At 40.1% G+C, this 24,744-nt stretch overlaps 1 protein-coding gene across 1 annotated transcript in view; it reads left to right on the forward strand.

The window, feature by feature from the left end:
• The window catches only part of LOC150099091 (tensin-1-like), a 780,515-nt gene that overhangs the window by 351,659 nt on the left and 404,112 nt on the right, over positions 1-24,744 (forward strand). Inside the window, exon 14 of the mRNA XM_090405808.1 lies at positions 17,948-18,150. Within this exon, the coding sequence (XP_090261934.1) occupies positions 17,948-18,150 (203 nt within the window). The remainder of the gene's footprint in view (positions 1-17,947; positions 18,151-24,744) is intronic.

A 24,744-nucleotide genomic window follows, 5' to 3' on the forward strand; every position in this document is an offset into this window, starting at 1 on the left:
GAGAATTGGAATGTGTTTAAAGTGAGGTATGATGAGCTGTTTGAATGACAAAGGGACCCCTAGATTATTATTTTTTTTAACACCTCCAGGGAGGCCAAGACTCATCGAGGGAGAGCACCTACTCTACAACTTTCTGCCTCCACCACTCAACCTCATCCACCAATGCCATCTACTGTCCACCACCACTATTTTCACAGACAATCACAACATCCATGTCCATGGCAGGATTCAAACCTACAGCCTTTTGGCTGGAGATATTGGAAATGGTTCAACACAGATACACTAACCACTCGGCAAACCAGGCCAGCAGATGAGTCTGAGTACATGGGGGATCTTATGGTAATAATAATAATAATAATGTGGTTTGATTGCAAATACAAAAGATTTTTTTTGTTTACTTTTTACCTATATATATATATATATATATATATATATATATATATATTTACTTCTGTTAAATTGCTCAGAAATTCATAAGAGACCTAGAAGGGGACCATGAGAATGGTAGTCTCAGAATTTAAGCAGTGAAATTTTGAAATTTAAATTCAGATGACCACTTTATTTCCCTTTGCTGGGAGGGAAAAAATGCGATTTGCAAAATTTTGTACAGATCACATTTTAAAGGCTGCGGGTTCGAATCCTGCTGTGGGCATGGATGTTTGTGATTGTCTGTGAAAATAGTAGTGGTAGTGGTCAGCAGTAGATAACGCTGTTGTAGATGATGAAGGTAGTTGCAGTTAATGGAGTGGTGGAGACGCAGAGTTGTAGAGCAGGTGTCCTCCCTCAATGAGTCTTTGGACTCCCTGGAGGTATCATGTAATAATAATAATGTTTTTTTTTTTAATTTTGTTAAATGCAAGCATATTTGTTTTGTGAACTATCAGTCACTTTTTCTTTGTTGTGGACAGTGATCAGCATTGGTTATAGTAAAAAAATGTGGAGACTGCAACCATGTCAGAATAATAACTTTAATTTAAAATAAATTGATTCCATTTAAACATTATTTGCATTCAGTTAACTATGTAAAGAAAACACACATACATACACACATCACATTACAGTTTAGTATATTTCTAATTTGATTAACCATTGACACTTGCTTGATTTTTGACAATGGTAGACTGGCCCACACTAATCATGGTACCCCTTGCTAACTATACAGCTACATAATTTCCACTGCTATTTGTTTCCTCTTCAGCCATATATCGAAAAAATTCTTTAGTGTCAATTTTATAAAATCTCCCTTAATGTTTGTTTTGCTCATGTCCTCTATTGTTTTACCTATCAACTAGTTTTTTGTAGCCAACAGGACTTCATTCTATGTTATATTCCACAGATCTGTTAAAATCTTAGTCACTGATCTCTAGATCCTCACCACTACTTCCTCATCCCTGTAGAATCCAAGTAACCAGATCTATGTGCAATATTCTATATCATATCTGATGCATTGGATATGTGAAATAAATTAACATTAGAGTTAGTGTTGCTTGTGAAAACAAATTATTTGGTTGGACATAAGGAGAATGTTAGGATGATATCAAGAGATTGACAAACAAAGATACTTTGTTGGATGTTGCTATAAGCCAGGAAATGTGGAGGGTAGTAATGAGAAAAAAGTATAAGCAACTTGGGTTAGTGAAAAAAGGAAGAGTGATCATTATGGGTGATTTTAATTATGGTGATATACTGTAGATTGGAATGAAGAAATAGCATTTGGGTATAAGGAAAATGGAATTCTTGAGTAAAAGGAAAATGAAATATCTTAGGCAGTATGCAAGGAAGCACATATGAGAATCAAGAGTCTTAGATCTAATCATTTCATAGGAAGATTTATTTGTGAGTGGGGCATCTCATTTCTCTGAAGTTAGTGAAAGTAATAATGAAGTTATCCTGATTGATGCCTAGTCATATGAAGCTGTGAGGAAAGGATATATGTGGAACTGCAAAGCCAATAATTATGAGAAGCTCAGGACACAGCTACGAGGTATAGTGGAATTAGTAATAAAATAGGAAGGAGATAAATGCTGCTTATACACTGACCAACAGGTGGTTAACAGCATCAACGTGTGATTGTAATGGTCAAAATGCTGAATAAGGTAGGTTGTCTAATGGATAAATGAAGAGATTAAGCATGAAATCAGGAAGAAGACATTGTGAAGTCAACAGAAGATGAATAATGGTAACAATTAGTTGCATGAAGAGTATCAAGTCCAAGCCAGGAAGGTGACTCAGTTGTTAGGGACAGGAAAATTGCAGTATTGTCAGAAATTATGAAATCTAGCCAAGAAAAATCCTAGTGTTTTTCTGATACGTGGCACATAGAAGGAAGAATGATTATGGAAAGATAATGCTGGACGAAGATGACAGATAAGTTTCTGATGTAAAGGAAATAGTTGAAGTATTCAGTGAACAATTCATAAAGGTGTTTCATTGTCATTAGCGTGAAATCACAAGAATCTCAAGTGTAGAGGAAGTAGGAGAGGATGGCTTAATGGTGAGCAAGCAGGAAGTATATGAGGAATTAAATAAGCTTGATGTCAATAAAGCAATAATATTTTATGGTATCAAGGAAATGTTCAGAGATTTAGTGGTAACCTTGCCATACCTGTTTAATAAGAGTCTTACAACAGCTCAGGTCCCAAGATATAGGAAGATGACATAATAAAATTATAAAGTAATGGAATGATGCTTATATTAGGGATATTTGTAGAATTTTCAGTTAGGTTTCCTAACCATTGTGAATACAGTTGAAAGGAGATAACCATATCTCTTTTATCTCTTAATCTATATTTATCTCTTTTGAACTGTATTGACAATGACTTTTATAAAATTTTACAAATATTTAATACTTTTTTCCTAATATAAGTGCATGTCATTCGATTACTTTATAATTTTATCATAAAAGGAAGTGATATATTTACAAATCTGCATGTGTATTATAACAAGTTGATGAATGCATTGGACATAGGGGATGCATATATGGTGGTATACTTAAATTTTTCAAAGGTGTTTGATGAATTCCCACACTGGTAACTAATTTGAAAAGAGTGGGATTGGATGATACATCAGTGAGTTCAATAGATTACTGGCTGTAAGATATGTATCAGTAAGTTATATGGGGCTGTGGTGTCCCAGAAAAGCACTATGGAGAAATGCAAAACTGGGGAGAATCATGAGAAGTCAAGCAGAAGTAGTGGTCTTACAGGAGGACTTGAGTAGATTGTATAAGCGGACAAGTGATTGGAACAGTCGGTTCAATGTTGCAAAGTATAAGGTTTTGAAATATATTAAGCAACAATCAGATGCAAAGGAGGAAGAGGAGATGAGAGACCTGAGGGTAGTAGTGGACAAGAACCTGAAATTCACGGGTCACACCGCACAAGTTGTGAAGTGCATATTGGATTATGGTAGTGATGCAAGAGTATCTTGACGTGTAGAAATACAGGGTGATTGTAAAGTTGTTCAACCAAAAGTTTGAAATTTTACCAGTTGTTTCCAAATCATTATAGTCATTCCTTATGCTGCTAGATATCACCATCATATTATTATAAACTATCAGAGATGCTGAGTTCACTTTGACATGTACAGGTTGTTCTCAGTGTAGCTTTTTTGTCTTTTTCCCAGCTGCAATGAGTTTTCATTTTGGAAAGTTATTTCATTAATTGTTCTTATGCATGTATTGCCAAGGAATTTCATGAGAAACATCCAGGTACAATAGAAATCTAAGCCCCTCAAAAGTCAACGATAATGAGATTAGTCCCCCCCCACCCCCCCCCCCCCCCACCCCCCCCCCCCCCCACCCCCCCCCCCCCCCACCCCCCCCCCCCCCCACCCCCCCCCCCCCCCACCCCCCCCCCCCCCCACCCCCCCCCCCCCCCACCCCCCCCCCCCCCCACCCCCCCCCCCCCCCACCCCCCCCCCCCCCCACCCCCCCCCCCCCCCACCCCCCCCCCCCCCCACCCCCCCCCCCCCCCACCCCCCCCCCCCCCCACCCCCCCCCCCCCCCACCCCCCCCCCCCCCCACCCCCCCCCCCCCCCACCCCCCCCCCCCCCCACCCCCCCCCCCCCCCACCCCCCCCCCCCCCCACCCCCCCCCCCCCCCACCCCCCCCCCCCCCCACCCCCCCCCCCCCCCACCCCCCCCCCCCCCCACCCCCCCCCCCCCCCACCCCCCCCCCCCCCCACCCCCCCCCCCCCCCACCCCCCCCCCCCCCCACCCCCCCCCCCCCCCACCCCCCCCCCCCCCCACCCCCCCCCCCATTGCTTGATATAATGCTCCATTGACACCATATAACTGTAGCGTATTGAATAGCTTCTCTCTTGGAACCTTATCATATACCTTTTCCAGATCTACAAAACTTAAATACAGAGGGAAATACCTCCGTAATTCTCACATTCAGTTTTATTTTCCGTTTTATATATGGGTACTATGAGAGCTCTACTCCAATCATCGGGAATTCGTCCCTCTGTCCAGGCCTTCTGAACTATGCAGTGCAGCCTCTGCAAGACTTTCATACCACCATACTTCAGCATTTCTGGTCGAATATCATCTACTCCTGTGTCTTTCCACATTTTAAGCCTTTGATGGCTTTTTCTACTTCACGTAAGAATATGTATTCTTAACTGCATGCCTGGTCACGTTACGAAAGGAAACTGTGAGCAAGAAGGTAAGGAGTGGTTTCTTTGTGTGGAGGGTGGTTGAGCCGTGGAATGCATTGCCTGATGGAGTGGTGGGAGTGAGAATGGTCAGTGAGTTTAAAGAGTGGTATGATAAACTTTGTGTTTCTCAGGGGGGGGACCTCCCCTCAATGAGGCTTGACAGACTTTATGTCTTAGGAAGGACCTCCCTCGATGAGTCTTTTGACTCCTTGGAGGCCTGAATAATAATAATAATAATAATTACTTTTGTTTAGCTAGTTTTACACAGTGTTTAGCTTTCTTACATTTGTCTCTGTATTCTCTAAGAGCACAAGCTGAATTATTTGCTAGGAATTTTTGATATGCTTTCTTCTTTTCCTTCACTGTCTCTTTAACTTCCTGTGTCCACCATGGAGTTCTGATTTTTCTATCCTTGCAGACAACCTCACCACATGCCTCTCTAGATGAATCAATCAAGGTTTTCTTCAAATCTTGCCACTGAATCTCCAAGGTTTGGTTCCAGTTCTCAAACTCTTTAATTTTTTCTTCAGTAATCTTTGTGTATTTTAGTCTACAGTTCACATCTGAGAGCTGCTCAACTTTTATTCACTTTAAAACTTTCTTACATGTTATTCTTTTCAATATGAAATTCAAGTTTATCCTGCTCAAGCCTAAATAGTGATCACTTCCAATTTCAAATCCTCTGTACACTCTGGTGTCCTGCACAAGGGAGAAAATATCACTATCAACAATAACATAGTCAATGAGACTTTTCTTATTTCTTGACTCTTCTCTCCATGTGAATTTGTGCACAATTTTATGTTGGAACATGGTGTTAGTAATAACCAGTCCATGTCCTGAGCAGAAATCCAACAGGTATTTGCCATTATTATTAGCTTTGCTCTTTTCTCTAAATTTTCCCAATATATTTTTGTATGTCTGACAATCATTTCCTACTCTGCTATTTAGATTTTTGGAGGTGGTATTTCTAATAGCCCCTTAAAAGTATACCTGACTCAGTATGGATGAGAATAGTTAAGTCGAATAATGAACTATCTCTCCAATTGACTTATATTTCAAACATTCAATTTTTGTTACATTTCCCACAAATATCTTGTTACAGAACTGTCATTGATAATTCTGCTGGTCTCTTCTAATCTATTAAAACTCATCATCATCATCATCATCAACAACCATGGGTCTAATGCCCGTAGGTGTCTGCTGCCATCTTGATATGATTCTTCCATTGTATTCTATTTTGTGCAAGATGACTCAGTTTGTGTATAGAGTTTCTGCCCCATTTGACGATGTCATTGCCCCATTCTCTGTTTGGTCTTCCTCTTTTGTTCTTTCCTTCAATTATTCCAAACAGCAACGTTTTTAGTTTTCTCTCATCATTTATTCTACATATATGGCCAAATAGATGTAGTTTCCTTTTGATTATTTTCTGGATCAGGTTTTCTTTTGGTTGTATTCGTCTGTAGATTTCCTCATTGTTCACTTTCTATATCCAGTTTATTCTCAAGATCTTTCTATAGCACTTCCTCTCAAATGCCAATATCCTCCTTTCAGATTCTCTGAGGAGTACCCAGGCCTCGCATCTGTAGAACATGCTGCTGAAATTACAGGTTTCTACAATGTGCATTTTAGTTTGCATCTTTATAGCTCGGCTCATCCATATTTTGTCCATGGCTTTTAAAATAGTTGTTGCTCTGGCTATTCTAATTTTTATCTCTTTTTTTGGGGTCCAAGTCATGTGTCATCCAAGATATGTGAAGTGTTCCACATTTTCTAGTTGAAATCTGTCTATCGTAACTCTGTTCAGTAACTCCTGTTGTCTGAATATCATTGTTTTAGTTTTTTCAAAGTTGACATTTCATCCATATCTTTTTCCTTCTGTGTATAGTGTTTGCAATGTCTGTTCCAGCCTTGCTGCATCTTCTTCAATCGAACGATGTCATCTGCACAGCAGAGGTAGTTTATTCTCATGCCATTTATTGAAATGCCTCCACCTTCTTCTATAATCTTATCTAGTGTTCTTCCCAGATGTGTGATGAAGATGATTGGTGATATTGGGTCCCCTTGTCTTGTACCTTGACTAGTGGCAAATCAATCTCCAGTCTAACCTGCTATCCTGATTTTTGCTTGTGCTTGGCTGTTTATTTCTTTCAGCAGGCGGATCAATTTATTGTCCACACCATAGGATTCCAAGTCAGCCCATGTTATATTTTGGTCAAATGCTTTTTGGAAGTTCACGAAACAGCAATATATTGTTTTGTTCTTTCTTCGAGCTTTCTCTGCTATTAGTCTTAGTGCGAGTATTTGTTGCACTGTACTTCAATCTTGTCGAAATCCGGCTTGCTCACCAGGAAGAGGTGCCTCCATATGCCCCTTCAGGCGTTCTGTTAGTATTTTCATCAGCACTTTGCCAAGATGACTCATTAATGCAATAGTTCTGTAATTGATGCATTCTAAAGCACTGCCTTTCTTACGAAGAACAACCAAGACTGATTTTTCCACTCTTTGGGGACATATCCTGATCTCCATATTTCATTACATAGTGATGTATTTCTTTTACAACTGATTCTCCCCCATATTTTAGCATCTCACCTATTATGTTGTCATTTCCAGGACTCTTGTTGTTCTTGAGGTGTTTTATAACCTTATTCACATCCTCTTCCAAGATGTCATTTTCAAAGATCTCTGCTGGTGGAGAGATTGCTTTTAGTTCTTTGATTACTTTTGTTGCACTATCATTTAGCCAATTTATTATTATTATTATTATTATTATTATTATTATTCAGGCCTCCAAGGAGTCAAAAGCCTCATCGATGGAGGTCCTTCCTAAGACAAAGTCTGTCAAGACTCATCGAGGGGAGGTCCCCCCCCTGAGAAACACAAAGTCTATCATACCACTCCTTAAACTCACTGACCGTTCTCGCTCCCACCACTCCATCAGGCAATGCATTCCACAGCTCAACCACCCTCCACACAAAGAAAAAACTCCTTACCCTCTTGCTCACAGTTTCCTTTCGTAACTTCCAGGGATGGCCTCTTGTCATCACTCCTTCCCGCTATTCAACCAAGCGAAAGAACTCCCCAGTGTCAACCCTGTAACCACCTCTCAAAGGTTTAAAAGTCTCAATCATATCACCTCTCCTTCTTCTATCCACCAAACTCTGCAGTCCACATTCTCTCAGCCGATCCTCATAACTATCCTTGTACAGTCCTGAAACCATCTTTGTCATCTGTCTTTGTATCCTTTCCACGCTTAATTTATCCCCTTCAGATCCTGGGGACCAAATCTGACAACAATAGTCCAAGTGTGGTCTGATCAGAGACTTATACAACGGAATGATAACCCTCTTAGCTCTGCAGGTCAGTGTCCTTCTCATAATAGCAGCAATCCTCTGTGTTACCTTCACCACCTTTGCAATATGTCCCCTAAACTTCAGGTCTCTAACAATCATCAACCCCAGATCCCTTGTCTCCCCTACTTCCTCCAGTATAACTCCTCCCATAGCGTATGCAGCATCCCATCGATGTTTCCCAAAGCTCAAGACCTTACATTTTGCTGCATTAAACCGAGACCCCCATTCATTTGCCCATCTATCTAGCTTATTTAAATCCTCTTGCAGGGCTACCACATCTGCACTATTACTAATAATCCTTCCCAGCTTCGCATCATCCGCAAACAACTGAATATCCCCCTGCAATCCACTGGCTATGTCATTGATATAAAGGTTAAACAATATAGGTCCTAGTACTGAGCCCTGTGGGACCCCACTTGTAACCCTCTGCCTCCTGGAAACTACTCCACCATACACAACTCTCTGATACCTATCAGACAGCCAATCCTGAATCCAGTTGACCAATCTGACATCCAGACCCATGTGCTGCAACTTAAATATCAGCTTATCATGTGGCACCCTGTCAAATGCCTTCGCCAAGTCTAAGAAAATTGCAGTATATGCCCTTCCCTCATCTAATGTTCTTGTAACTTTATCATAAAAGGCTAGCATATTGCTAAAACAAGAGCGTCCTTTTACAAATCCATGTTCATTCTCACAGATAACATTACCCTCATCTGCCCAATGCTGTATACGGTCCCTCACTACTTTCTATAAGATCTTAACAACTACTGATGACACACAGACTGGCCTATAATTAGACACTTCCAGTCTGTTACCACCCTTATGCAATGGCACTATCTTACCTTCCTTCCATTCCCTGGGCACCTTTGCCAAAGCCAGACTTTCATTGAAAAGCCACGTTAAAGGTACTGTTAATTCCCTAGCACATTCTCTCAAAACTCGTGGCGAAATACCATCCAGTCCCACAGCTTTACTGACATCCAGAGTACTCAGTATCTGAAACACACTCTCCTCCTGTACCTCCAGACCTCGAACCAGTCCTATCCCTCTAGCATTAAAACTGACTCCTCTAGGATGAAATACTCCAATAAAGTGTTCATTGAACAATTCCACTATGTCCTCTGCATCAGTCACTCTATTCCCATTGTTATCCCACAATATCATTCTTCCACAGTCATTTCTCCTCCTACTGGCCACATAGCTAAAAATTCCCAAGGATTTTCTTTGGATCTTAGGGCCAATCTCCTCTCATATTCCAGTTTCGCTTTCCTTACCACACTAGTCACTCTTCTGGCCTGTGTCTTATATTCCTCATGCATCTCTTCACCTGTCTCCTTATATCTCTTCTATAGCCTCTTTTCATGCAATTCCTGTTTAATATTGTTTGTCATCCACTTTACTCCAAATTGCGTCCTCTTCTTCACTCGTGGTATACAAGTTACCATTGCTGATAACAAATATTCTTTCACAATTTCCCACTGACTAGTGATATCCTGGCCTTCCAATTCCTCCCTCCATGAAACTTCCCGAAATTGACGTCTAAGACTATTATAAACACCCACCTTATAATTCCACATAAGTTCCCGTCTCTTTGATACTCCTGCATGTCTATTCATTTTCCAAGTCAACACCATATGGTCACTCTCTCCAGCTGGTCGGAGAGACGTCAACTCAGTTATCAACTCTTCTGATGCTATAACCAAATCCAAAACTCTTGAACCTCTTGTTCCCTCTGGTACATGTTGCCTAAGACATTTGTCCCTCAAGAATTCTAGAAATTCCATTCCCCTATTGCTACATGCATCTTCCTCTCTCCATTTTATACTACTCAAGTTAAAATCTCCCATAACAATCATTCTTCTTGCACTTGCCAAACTTAGCTGTCTAAACATCTCCTGGTTCCCATTCTCTGTGCTCCTGGGTCTGTAGCAACACCCCATTAAATATCCTGTCTTGCCTGCCTCTACCTCACACCATATGCTCTAAAAATCATTTGTCTCACTTCCTTCCAAATTCTCCACTCTTAGAGGACATAGGTCATCACTTATCATAAGCAGTACCCCACCACCATGGTTTCCCCTCCTATCCTGACGAAAAATGCTATACCCAGCGACTTCTATTCCTGTTATTATATCCCCTTCTGTCAACCACGTCTCAGTGATCCCAATAATTTTTGGCTAGGCTGATGCTATCTGTGCCACCAATTCCTCTCCCTTATTCCGGATACTCCTGGCATTAGTATAAAGCATATAAATGCCATTGTTTCTATACCCAGCATTATCCCTTCTAGACTCCACTGTGCTCAGAGTTACCTGACATTGTCTCCCTTCTCCCAAGTATCCATTCCAACAAGAGGCCACCCCTGCTATCATCCTCCCTGGGACACACTGACTCGTTCAGAACAGCAATCTTTCCTGATGCCTACGTCCTTCCTAATTCAAATGTAAACAGTCTCTCGCATACAATTCCTCTCTGTCCTCAAACGCACTCCAAGCATCCACATATACCAGTCCTCTCTTGTCAAACATTCTCGCTATTATGCCATTCAATATCATCGCTCTTCTGCTCAGTTCATCATTATCATACCTAGGCAACACGTACACTATTTTTCCTCTCTCTGTCTTCTTCCATACAGTCTCAAGAAAAAATCTCATATCTCTCGCTGCCCGACTTACATTACCACTCAAGATATTCGTTCCTACCATCACTGTCATCTCATCCACCCTTTCACCTCTCTTAATTGCCATAGCCACCCTTTCTATTGTTCCTCCTGGCAAACACTCCTCACACATCCTATCTTGAACACCACGGATCATTGAGTCGCCATACATTATATCTCTTACCATTCCCTCGCTCCTATTGTTTCCATTCTCTCCTCTTCTTTCATTCCCATACCTCTCTCTGCTACTCTTTCCATTCTCTCCTCTTCTAGCACTCCCATACATCTCTCTCATTCCCTCTCTCCTATTGTTTCCATTTTCTCCACTTCTAGCACTTACATATCTCTCTCTCATTCTGTCTCTCCTACTACTGTTTCCATTCTTTCGTCTTCTAGCATTCCCATACCTCTCTCTCATTCCATCTCTCCTAACGTTTCCATTCTCTCCTCTTCTAGCACTTCCATCTCTCTCTCTCTCTCATTCCGTCTACTGTTTCCATCCTCTCATCTGCTAGCATTCCCATACCTCTCTCTCATTCCCTCTCTTCTACTGTTTCCATTCTCTCCTCTTCTAGCACCCCTATACCTCTCACTCATACTGCCTAAATTCTCTCTCTCTCCTACTCTGATTCGCCTTGCATTTATCTCTTCCATTCTCCTAATCTTATCTTTCATACTTCTGCTCTCATTCACAAGATAAAAAAGAACTGAGTTTGGTTATGTTGTCCTTGGCTATTCCTCAACGCCTATTCACAGACACTTTCTCCATATCCAAATTTTCCCATAACCTTTTCCCATCCTGTGTTATTTTTGCCAATCTTTGCATTCCAGTCTATTCTAATGATGAGTATATTCTGCTTCGGCATCTCATAAATTACTAGTTGTAGATCCCTGTAAAATTTCTTAATGTTTTCATCTGCACTCTCTGCAGTGGGCGCATATATTTGAATGGTTGTGATATTAAATGGTTGGGCACTGAATCTTGCAACCATTATTCTTTCACTGACTGGTTTGTATCCTATCATTGCCTGACAGGCCTTGTTACTTAGCAGGAAACTTATGCCTGCTTCATGCTTACTTTCATTTCCTGACCAGAGAACTCTACCACAATTTGATTCCCCTGACACTGTCCATCTCATTTCTGAAATACCCAATATATCACATCTGTATTTCTTCATTTCTTCTTGAAGCAACTGCAATTTTTCAGTTGCCCAGAGTGTACAGACATTCCATGTGCCAATTGAAATTCCATCCTTTACAGGCCTGAGGCTGATTTTTTTGTCTTTTTTTTCAGTAACTGATTTTTCGACCCAACCCTGATTACTTGATTGGGGACGCGGACCTTGTTTGACCGTGCGACGTCCAAGCCAGCATGAGTCTTTTTTCTTGTACTTTGGCATCAGATTTCAATCGTATTTTCTTTTTACTGTCAGCACATTGACACTTATCTGAAAAACCCTTAGTCTTCCTTGAAGAGTTTGTGAGAGAATCAGAAGGAGAAGGAACATACGATGCTAATGTTGCCGTAGCACGTGGAGGTGAATTTGAGCTGTGCTGAAGAAAGTCAGTTTTTAATCAGTGAATAGTCCATTATTTTACGTTTTTGAGTGCTAAATTGTTTCTCTGGAATACGAGTGTACTATAGTGGTTGTTTTTTGAAGTTAGTGTTGTCACAATATTGTATATTTTGTTTACCAAGAAGATGGGGCGGATGCATAACAGTGGAAGACAAGATGACGCTAAGTTTTCATTACTGTATTTAGTTTTATTTCATTTTATTTAGTGTACTTAATGTTTTGTTTTGCTTGTAATTGTTTATACTTTTCTTATTTATTTATACTCCCTAATACTTATTTAGCGTTTATTTTTGAAACTATTTTGAATAATTAACGATTACACTAGTAGTCCCTCGGCAGTAACGAATGATGGCGGATTCGCAAATGGCATATTGCCAAGTCCTCTGCCATTTAGGCACTCTAATATAAACAATATAATAAGGGAGTTTGTGACATGTAGTAATTGCGGCATGTATGCGTCTCGGAAATTGGATATCTGGCTTGTGAGAGAGGATGGGGGTGCGTGTATATTAAAGTGCAGGCAGTGGGAGGAAATAAATGCAGCAGATATCTCAATAACTGACCTTGTTGCTCCAGCAATGGGAAATGAATACAGGAAGACGAGTAGTGTGATAGGAGAGAATAAAAAAAAATGTGAATGAGAAAATAATAGTTGATAGTGTAGAAGGCGTGAGTGACTGTGAAAGTTTAGGAGTGGTTTTGTTTGGGAGAGTGAATTTCGATTTAGAGTGACTGACCTGAAGAGGTTGATAGAGCAGCTGAAAGAGGAGGTGGAATGTCTTGGGAGAAGTAAAAAGTATGAAAGATGAGATTAGGAGAATGGAAGAGATAAATGCAAGTCAAATTGGAGTAGGGGAGAGAGAGAGTTTTGGGAATGATAGGAGAGGAGAGAATGGAAACAGTAGAAGAGAGGGAATGAGAGAGAGGTATGGTAATGCTAGAAGAGGAGAGAATGGAAACAGTAGGAGAGACGGAATGACAGAGAGAGGCAGGGGAGTGCTAGAGGAGGAGAGTGAGAATGGAAACAGTAGGAGACACGGAATGAGAGAGAGGTATGGCAGTGCTAGAAGAGGAGAGAATGCAATGAGAGAGAGGTATGGGAGTGATAGAAGAGGAGAAAATGGAAACAGTAGGAGAGAGGAAATGAGAGAGAGGTATGGGAATGCTAGAAGAGGAGAGAATGGAAGCAGTAGGGGAGACAGAATGAGAGAGAGGCATGAGAGTGCTAAAGGAGGAGAGAATGGAAACAGTAGGAGAGACAGAATGAGAGAGAGGTATGGTAATGCTAGAAGAGGAGAGAATGGAATGAGAGAGAGGTATGGGAATGAAAGAAGAGGAGAATATGGAAACAATAGGAGAGAGGGAATGATAAGAGGTATAATGTATGAGGACTCAATGATCCGTGGTGTTCAAGATAGGATTCGTGAGGAATGTTTGCTAGGAGGAACGATAGAAAGGGTGGCTTTGGAAGTTAACAGAGGTGAAAGGGTGGATAAGATGATTGTGATGGTAGAAACAAATGACTTGAGTGGTGGTGTAAATAAGGCAGCGAGAGATATGAGATTCTTGCTTGAGGTGGTACGAAAGAAGACACAGAGAGGAAAGATAGTGTGTGTATTGCCTAGGTATGATAATGACGAACTGAGCAGAACAGCAGTAATATTGAATGACATAATAGCTAGAATGTGTGACAAGAGAGGACTGGAATATGCAGATGCTTGGAGTGCGTTTGAGGACAGAGAGGAATTGTATGCAAGAGACCACTTACATTTGAATCAGGAAGGATGTAGGCATCTAGAGAGATTGTTGTTCTGAAAAAGTCAGTGTGTCCCAGGGAGGATGGTAGCAGTGGTGGCCTCTTGTGGGAATTGGTACTTGGGAGAAGGGGGATGAGATAAGGTAACACTGAGCCCAGTGGAGTCTAGAGGGGATAATGCTGGGTATAGAAACAATGGCATTTATATGCTTTATACTAATGCCAGGAGTATCCGGAATAAGGGAGAGGAATTGGTGGCGCAGATAGCATCAGCCTGGCCAAAAAGTATTGGGATCACTGAGACATGGTTGACAGAAGAGGATATAAAATACAGGAATAGAAGTCGCTGGGTACAGCATTTTTCGGCAGGTTAGGAAGGGGAAACTTGGTGGTGGAGTACTGCTTATGATAAGTGACGACCTATGTCCTCTAACAGTGGAGACTTTGGAAGGCAGCGACACTAATGATTTTGAAAGCATATCGTATGAGGTAGAGGTGGGAAAGACAGGATATTTAGTGGGGTGTTGCTACAGACCCAGGAGTACAGAGGGTGCGGACCAGGAAATGTTTAGAGAGTTGAGTTTGGCAAGTGCAAGAAGAATGATTGTTATGGGAGATTTTAACTACAGTAGTATGAACTGGGGAGAGGAAGATGCATGTAGCAATAAGGTAATGGAATTTCTAGAATTCTTGAGGGACAGATGTCTTAGACAACATGTAATAGGGGAACAAGAGGTTCAAGAGTTTTGGATTTGGTTATAGCATCAGAAGAGTTGATAATAACTGAGATAACATCTCTCTCACCAGTTGGAGAGAGTGACCATATGGTTTTGACTTGGAAAATGAATAGACATGCACGAGTATCAAAGAGACGGGAACGTGTGTGGAATTAAAAGGCAGGTGATTATAATAGTCTAAGATGTCAACTTGGGGAAGTTTCATGGAGGGAGGAATTGGAAGGCTAGGATATCATTAGTGCATGGGAAATTATGAAAGAATATCTGTTAGCAGCAATGTTAAGTTGTATACCACGAGTGAACAAGAGGACACAATTTGGAGTAAAGTGGATGACAAACAATATTAAACAGGAATTGCATGCGAAAAAGAGGCTATGGAAGAGATATAAGGAGGCAGGTGAAGAGAGGATGCATGAAGAATATAAGACACAGGCCAGAAGAGTGACTAGTGTGGTAAGGAAAGCGAAACTGGAATATGAGAGGAGATTGGCCCTAAGATCCAAAGAAAATCCTAGGGAATTTTTTAGCTATGTGGCCAGTAGGAGGAGAAATGACTGTGGAAGAATGATATTGTGGGATAAAAATGGGAATAGAGTGACTGATGCAGAGGACATAGTGAAATTGTTCAATGAACACTTTATTGGAGTATTTCATCCTAGAGGAGTCAGTTTTAATGCTAGAGGGATAGGACTGGTACGAGGTCTGGAGGTAGAGGAGGAGAGTGTGTTTCAGATACTGAGTACTCTGGATGTCAGTAAAGCTGTGGGACTGGATGGTATTTCGCCACGAGTTTTGAGAGAATGTGCTAGGGAATTAACAGTACCTTTAACGTGGCTTTTCAATGAAAGTCTGGCTTTGGCAAAGGTGCCCAGGGAATGGAAGGAAGGTAAGATAGTGCCATTGCATAAGGGTGGTAACAAAAATGGAAGTGTCTAATTATAGGGTAGTTTGTGTGTAATCAGTAGTTAGTAAGATCATGGAGAAAGTAGTGAAGGACCGTATACAGCATTGGGCAGATGAGAGTAATGTTATCTGTGAGAGTCAACATGGATTAGTGAAGAGGCGCTCTTGTTTTAGCAATATGCTACCCTATGATAAAGTTACAAGAGCATTAGATGATGGAAAGGTATGTATTGCCATTTTCTTAGACTTAGCGAAGGCATTTGACTGGGTGCCACATTATAAGCTGATATTTAAGTTGCAGCACATGGGTCTGGATGTCAGATTGGTCAACTGGATTCAGGATTGGCTGTCCAGAGTTGTGTATGGTGGGGCAGTTTCAAGGAAGCAGAGGGTTACACATGGGATCCACATGGCTCAGTACTGGAACCTATATTGTTTAACCTTTATATCAATGACATTGTCAGTCAATTGCAAGGAAATATTCAGTTGTTTGCAGATGATGCGAAGCAGGGAAGGATTATTAGTAATAGTGCAGATGTGGTAGCCCTGCAAGAGGATTTGAATAAGGTAGATAGATGGGCAAATGAATGGGGGTCTCGGTTTAATGCAGCAAAATGTAAGGTCTTGAGCTTCGGGAAACATCGATGGGATGCTACATACTCTATGAGAGGTGTTATACTGGAGGAAGTAGATGAGACATGAGATCTGGGGTTGATAATTGATAGAAACCTGAAATTTAGGGGACATATTGCAAAGGTGGTAAAGGTAACACAGAGGATTGCTGCAATAATGAGAATGACACTGACCTTCAGTTATCATTCCATTGTATAAGACCCTGATCAGACCACACTCAGAGTATTGTTCTCAGGTTTGGTCTCTAGGATTTGAAGGGGATAAATTAAGTGTGGGAAGGGTACAAAGGCAGATAACAAAGATGGTTTCAGGACTGTACAATGATAGTTATGAGGATCGGCTGAGGGAATGTGGACTGCAGAGTTTGGTGGATAGAAGAAGAAGAGGTAATATGATTGAGACTTTTAAACTGTTGAGAGGTGGTTACAGGGTTGACGCTGGGGAGTTCTTTCGCTTGGTTGAACAGCAGGAAGGAGTGATGACAAGAGGCCATCCCTGGAAGTTACGAAAGGAAACTGTGAGAAAGAGGGTGAGGAGTGGTTTCTTTGCATGGATGGTGGTTGAACCGTGGAATGCATTCCCTGATTGAGCGGTGAGAGCGAGAACAGTCAGTGAGTTCGAGGAGTGGTATGATAGACTTTGTGTTTCTTAGGAAGGACCTCCCACGATTAGTCTTTTGACTCCACGGAGGTCTGAATAATAATAATATAGATTTAGGTTTAAGGTGGCCTAAGCTCGCCTTGATGCAGTACCATCATTGGACTTCTGTGACATTTTATAGAGTTACTGGAGTTATCCACTAACCCACCACATCCTGTTAGTATTGCCGCTTCTTGTCCGGGACTGCTTATTGGCTATTCGCAGTTAGCCACCATGTCTGGTGGACATTCCCCGATCCGCAACCTGGGGACACATCCGGTAGCATGTAGCTTTGCGTCTGGGGGAAAGACCCCAGACCGGACTATTAAAACTATGTTACACATATTAAAACATGTGCAACAGTTCTTCAGCACTCATTCAAAGTTCATCTCCAAAATCACAGAATAAATTTTGCTACCTAGTAACTAGGTTAAACAGCCTATGTACAATGACATTTTGTGCAAAATTAACTCAGCTGTTTATAAACCTGATTTAGATAATGATAGTGTGGTTACTCACTCCTATATTTCCACGATCTGTCTGGGAATTGTGCATTGTCTGTTTTGAAGGAATAAATATCTAAATTTCCAAGAGAAAATCCTTTCATCTATAAATGATCTTCATATTTTGGAAATACATTCCAGTAACTCACTACTTTCCATGTAAAAAATTATCCCTCATTCCCTCTTTGCTACACTTTTATGCAACTTCCAGGGATGGCCTTCAGTTTCACTCTTCATTGCCAATATGTATAATCTCTTCTGCATTATCAATTAAACTTTATTCAAGTGTTAAGCAAACGTTATTTGCTTACACCTAATGAATAAAGCTGGCTGTACTAGTAAATAAAAGTAAATCTGTTTGAAATAAACATTTTGTAGTAAGTAGAATGTTTACTTCTACTAGGATAGATGAGTAATAAGAATATATTTTGTTTAAATATTTAATTTCTTAAGAATTTAGTTTTCCAAGTGTTCAGTTTCAGAAAATTCTTCTAATAATAACAAGATGTTATATTTTCTTTCTCGTAAGTACTGTCACAGAAAGAACAAAGCACATCATTATCACTCTGGAGCCCAGTCTACAGCTAAGAGGAGATATTTTAATCAAGTGTTATCACAAAAAACAACGTCCTCTGGAACGACCTGTCATATTCAGGTTACAGTTTCATACTTGCACTCTTGAAACGGATCATCTGGAATTTTTAAAAGATGAACTGGATGAGGCTTCAATTAGTAAGCATCTTCATTTTTTTTTTTTTAAATTTTATATAGTTACAGTTAATTATTATTTGAGTTACACACTTCATTCTGGGAAGTTAACTTCCGTTACTATTCCTATTTTACAAGTTTAAGTTCACTTCTGGAAATGCCAGGATAGAAGCAGAACACTCCTAGTCCTCTGAACACAAATCTGCTCCATTTTCCTTTATATAGGTAGTGAGGATTTAGAGATGTGGAGCGGGTGCCCTTCCTCGATGAGGCTTTGGACTCCCTGGAGGTGTTATGTATAATAATAATACATACATAACTTTCTTCAATGTCCTCTTGTTCATGATATGTGCAAAGTCCTCTAGCTGATTTCCATTACATCACCTTTTCTTTTTCCCCTTATCAAGCAATCTAAACTACATTTCCTCAGTTTATTTCACATCTTAAATAGGCCTGATATTTTATCTATCTTCTGTCCTCTTTTGAAAAAGAATAAAAAATTTTGGTGTTTAATATGGGGGAAAATAGTATACTGATTGCCAAACACATGGGAGGAAGTTTCAAAAATATTTTCTACTATTATTTCATAGCCATGTAACTGAATTTGAGACTTAGTTTCAAAATTAACCAAGAGGTTATAATACAATTTTTGGCATTGTCTTCATATTACACTACTTAAGACAGGAACCCTTCTAAGGGTACTCCAGTCATTTGACACTTCAATTCAATATGACACTGAAGTTTCATATTGAATTATTTGGTAATAAAATAATATTAACTTATATATCCTTTATTTCTTTAATTTTAATAGGCTAAATTAAAGCCTAAATTAAAGCATGACTTTAATTTAGTCATATAAGGTAAATTAAAGTCATCATGGGAGGTCAACACAGTCTATCATACCATTATTTAAACTCATCCACTGTCTGCAGGTTCACCACCCTCTCAGGCAATGCATTCCATGCTCCTACCACTCTCTATGCAAAAAACTTACTTCTTACCTTTTACTCACCACCCCCCTTTTGCAGCTTCCAGGAATGGTCCCTTGTCCTTGCTCTTTTCCCTCATTCTATCACATGGAAAATCTCCTTAGTGTTAACACGATAATAACCCTTTAATAGCTTAAATGTCTTGATTGTATCCTCCCTTTGTCTTCTATCCATGAAACTCTTCAGTCTGAATGCCCTCAGCTTGTCTTCATAATCAACACTGTATTACAGTGTTGATTATGATATTATATTTGTTATTATTATTATTATTATTATTCAGGCCTCCAAGGAGTCAAAAGACTCATCGAGGGAGGTCCTTCCTAAGACATAAGTCTGTCAAGACTCATCGAGGGGAGGTCCCCCCCCCCCCTGAGAAACACAAAGTTTATCATACCACTCTTTAAAGTCACTGACCGTTCTCGCTCCCACCACTCCATCAGGCAGTGCATTCCACGGCTCAACCACCCTCCACACAAAGAAACCACTCCTTACCTTCTTGCTCACAGTTTCCTTTCGTAACTTCCAGGGATGGCCTCTTGTCATCACTCCTTCCCGCTGATCAACCAAGCGAAAGAACTCCCCAGTGTCAACTCTGTAACCACCTCTCAACAGCTTAAAAGTCTCAATCATATCACCTCTCCTTCTTCTATCCACCAAACTCTGCAGTCCACGTTCTCTCAGCCGATCCTCATAACTATCCTTGTACAGTCCTGAAACCATCTTTGTCATCCGTCTTTGTATCCTTTCCACAGTTAATTTATCCCCTCTTATCTCTGCAGGTCAGTGTCCTTCTCATAATAGCAGCAATCCTCTGTGTTACCTTCACCACTTTTGCAATATGTCCCCTAAACTTCAGGTTTATAATTTTTGTTATTTTTATCCATCTTTGCACCCTCTCCAAAGTTACTTCATCCCCTTCAAATCCCAGTGACGAGATCTGAGCACAGAAATCCAGATGTGGTCTGATCAAAGCTTTTATACAATGGAACCACAACACTTTTATCTCTTGTGGTCAATGTCCTTCCTCCTCAATATGGCAGCAGTTTTCTGAGATGTTTTTGCAACCTTTGCAACATAACTTCAGAACTTCAAATCTCTATCAACAATCACTCTGAGATCTCTTGCTTCCTCAACTTCTTCCAGTATAATCCCACAAAGTGAGTCCTAAGTATCCCATATGTGGATCCCAAATTTTAAAACCTTACATTTAGTTGCATTAAACTGACATCCCCATTTCCCCACCTTTCCAACCTATTCAAATCCTCTTAAAGAGCCAAAACATCAGCACTATTACTAATAACCCTCCCAAACTTCTCATCATCTGCAAACAACTGGAAACTTCCTGAGTCCTGTGACATTATCATTTGCATACATTTTTTAATTTATTTTAGCATATGATGATACAATGGCCATGAGCCTGTTTTACAGGAAGGTATCGCACCATCTCGAACCCCCAAATTTTTACCTTAGCTCGGGACCGGCATAGCTGATGAATCAGGCCTATGGCTGGGTCTCAAGTATTCCTGACTGTAATTCGTGTGTGTTCACAGACCTGGTTTGCCTGTTCTGGAGAACAAAAAACCTGAGTTTCCAGGCAAAACCCCCCTATCTTTCATATGAGACTGGCTAACTCACCTTTCGTTGAAAGAGACCAGATAAAGGTTCATCACGGATGAGAATCATACCCAAGTCTTTCCAACCAAAGGGTTTGTCTATACTGACTGAGCTATGGAGCCTAAAGATTGAACAGTAGTGGTCCCATTACTGAACCCTGTGGACTTTCACTTGTAATCATCCTATTCCATGATACTGCTCCCCCAAATACAACTCTCTGATATCTACCAGAGAGCCAATCACCAATCCAATCCACTGACCTCATATTCAAACCCATATGTTGCAACTTAACACGTTCGCTGCCAACTACGAGTATACTCGTAGTTCGTATATGAGCTTCACAAGCCAACTATGAGTATACTCGTACGTCGATTTACCGACCTCCTATGCCAAACACGAGTTATCCGTTTGTATAATTACCTTAATTTGGACCCTTGGATTCTGAATAAAGTGGAGAGCATGTCTGGGGGCTTGGTAGAAGAGAAATAATTTCAACTAAAATATAGTATATTGTGTATATGCCTCAGATGCCAACTACGAGTATACTCGTAGTTCGTATATGAGCTTCACAAGCCAACTACGAGTATACTCGTGTGTCAATTACCAACCTTCTATGCCAAGCGCGAGTTATTCCGTAGTATAACATCGTAATTTGTAAATCAATTTTAAACTCAGCTTTCCTCAATATTTTGTAAAGCATATAAATTGGTTTGTTCTACTAAAATTGTGAGAAAATCTTCAGAAAAGAATTCAACTAACCTTTTGATACTGAAATTTCCAGTGTCAATTTTAAAACCTGCAATTTCAACAAAGTCAAATTGTGGGGGCTCTTCTTCTGAATTTTCCCAATAAGTTGATGTTGATGTATTTGGCTGGTTGCTAACTTCATCTTCAAAAGTTTCTTCATCATCGGAGTCACCGCTAGAGTCGTCTGTAGGATCATCTTCGGAATCGGAACCAAATATTTCATGAAATTCATCATCGCTCATATTAGCATAAGCTTCTACTTCTATATCAGTAAGTTTTCTTTTACTGGTCATGGCGAAATTGAAGGTTCTTAGAGACTAGAAACTAACACTGAACTAGACGCAATAAACACTGGCGTCAGCACATGTGATATATAGATGGAAGTGATACGAGATTACTCGTAGCTGGCGTATGAAACAAAATTCGATCTGATAAGCTGGCTACGAGATTACTTGTAGTGACCTTGAAGATGGGAGTGATATGAGATTACTCGGAGTTGGCGTATGAAACAAAATTCTATCTGATAAGCCGGCTATGAGATTACTCGTAGTGACCTTGAAGACGTGAAAAGCGCTTGGCGTGCGGGAACAAACTATGACTGAGTAGCATGGTAGCGAACGTGTTAAAAATCAACTTATGTGACACCCTGTCAAATGCCTTTGTAAAATCCAAAAAATGATAGTGTATGCCTTACCCTCATCTATTGCTCTTGTTACTCTATTGTAAAAGGTTACCAGATTACTAAAACAAGAGCAGCCTTTAACAAATCTATGCTGACCTGCATAAATAATATTGTCCTCATCTACCCAATTCTGTATAAAAGATATTATTAATTTCTCTAAAATCTTGACAACTACTAAAGAATACAAACAGGCCTATGATATGACATCTTCATTCTACTGCCACCATTATTCAGTGGTGCTATCTTACCCTCTTTTCACTATTAAAAGAGAAGGAAGGGGATGTATTCTGAATACTGAATATGCTAAATGTTAATAAGGCAGGCAGGCTAATGGCACAGTCACTTCCATGGAACGTTCCTGTAAAATGCATGTGAAATCCATCTAGGCCCACTGCCTTATTAACATTTAGCATATTCACTATTCAGAATACATCCCCTTCCTTCTCTTTTAATACTTCATCACTCATTATCATCCTAGGAATATAGCCTTATACCAGGATGAAACACTCTAATAAAGTGAGCATTAAATCAAATATGTTATTTGCTCTGGTCACCCAAATTCCATCTCCATCCAGCAAGATAATCCATCCACTAGCTTTAATTTCTCCTACTTGCCACATAGCAAAAAAAACTCTTTGGATTGCCCAGGCTTCTTTCATATTCTAATTTTTCTCATCTTACAATACTAGTCACTTTCCTACTATGAACCCTATATTCCTTATTTTTTCTTTTGCATTTCTCCTTTTATTTCTCTTCTCATCCATTTGACTCCAAGTTGCTTTATCTTCTTCACTTGAGGTATATGATCTGCCATTGCTGTCAACAACTTTTTCTTAAGTATCTCCCATGCACTAATGACTCATCTTCCTTCGAATTCTTTTATCCAGTGCACTTCTGCAAGCTGGTTTCTAAGTCAATGATAGTTGCCTGCCACATAATTTCCTTCTGTTTTGATACCTCCACATGCCTATTTGCCCTACATGTTAGGACTACATAGTCACTCTCACCAATGGAGGTGGCAAGTATGTCATCTGTCACAATCAGATCCTCTGATGCTATGACCAATTCCAAAACTCTTGATCCTCATGTTCCCACCACCACATGCTGCCTAAGACAGTTGTCCCTTAAGTTGCTCCCCCCTCCTTATACAGCTTCCAAGGATGGCTTCTTGTTCTTCCCCTGTTTCCACTCATTCTATGAAAAAATTTTATCCTGTAATAACTCTTTACCAACTTATATGTTTCAATCATGTCCCTCTCCTTTTCCCTCTATCCACTAAACTCTGCAATTTGCGTTCTCTTAATCTGCCTTTATACTCTTTATTCCAGAGACCTGAAACACCTTAATCAACTGCCTTTGAATCTGTTCCAGTATCTCTTCATCCTTTTGAAAACCCAGTGACCAAATCTGCACACAGTAATTCATATTTGGCCTGATCAAAGCCTTATACAGCAGAATCATACCATACTTACTTCTTTATGTCAGTGTTCTCCACATCATTCCCATAATACACTGTGCTGTCCTCACAATTTTAGCAAAATGATCCCAAAATTTCAGGTTCTTATCTACCAACACCTCCAGATCCCTTGTCTCCTCCACCTCTAAGATATCTCCACGAATCTTATATTCTACATTCCATCTGTGCTTCCCAAACTTTAAAACCTTACACTTTGCTATGTTGAACTGGTAGCCCCATTTATATGCCCATTTAAATCTATTCAAACCCATTTGAGTCTATTCAAGTTCACTTTCAAGGCTACAATCTCCACTGTATTCCCTAATTTGCTTACATATTACATCAATGTGATAAATTCAGATTGGATAAGGGAGATTCATATACATGGGTATACTTGAATTTTTTTGAAGGCACCTTTCATAGACTGCCACATGACAAGCACTGGTTGCTAAATTGTGAAACAGATGGGATAGGCTAACAGACTAGTGAGTTGGTTAGGTAACTGGCTGTCAGATAGGTGTAGGTGTAGGTTGGAGGTAGTGTCTCAAAAGAGGAAGGTCACTAATAGAGTGTCATAGGGATCTGTTTGGGGTTCATTATTGTTTAACTTTTATATTAATGATATTTGGCACCAGCTTAACTGGATATTATTATTTTGTGACACCTCCAAAGAGTTCAAATATTCATTGGGACTCATCAACTATTACACTGAACCACTCCTACCATCATCATTTACACCAACACCATCTATCACCCACCACCACCATTAGTATTTGTATGTCTGTAAATTGCATATGTGCCGAAGGCCAATTTGCCTGTATATGCGATGAAAAACCAGAGTTTCTGGGAGAAAAAACCCTCCATATGAGATTAACTAACTCACCTTCAATTAAAAAAAAAACCCATATATAGAGATTTCTCCCATTATGCTGAGAATCAAACTTAGGCCTTTTCCAATTGAAGGGTGCAATGTACCATCATTATTCCAATTGTGCTACAGAGGCAATTAATGAGCAGGAATGAGGAATTACACAAACTTCATGTTAATAAGGCAGTAGGTTTGGAAAATATGATGGAGGGCTGGAAAGTTCTGATAAACACCTAGAACAAAAATGATATTAAATTAACTG

Source organism: Typopeltis vanoorti, chromosome 15, assembly GCF_054136105.1.
Source record: "Typopeltis vanoorti isolate ZY-2024b chromosome 15, IOZ_Tvanoo_1.0, whole genome shotgun sequence".
Classification (NCBI taxonomy): domain Eukaryota; kingdom Metazoa; phylum Arthropoda; class Arachnida; order Uropygi; family Thelyphonidae; genus Typopeltis; species Typopeltis vanoorti.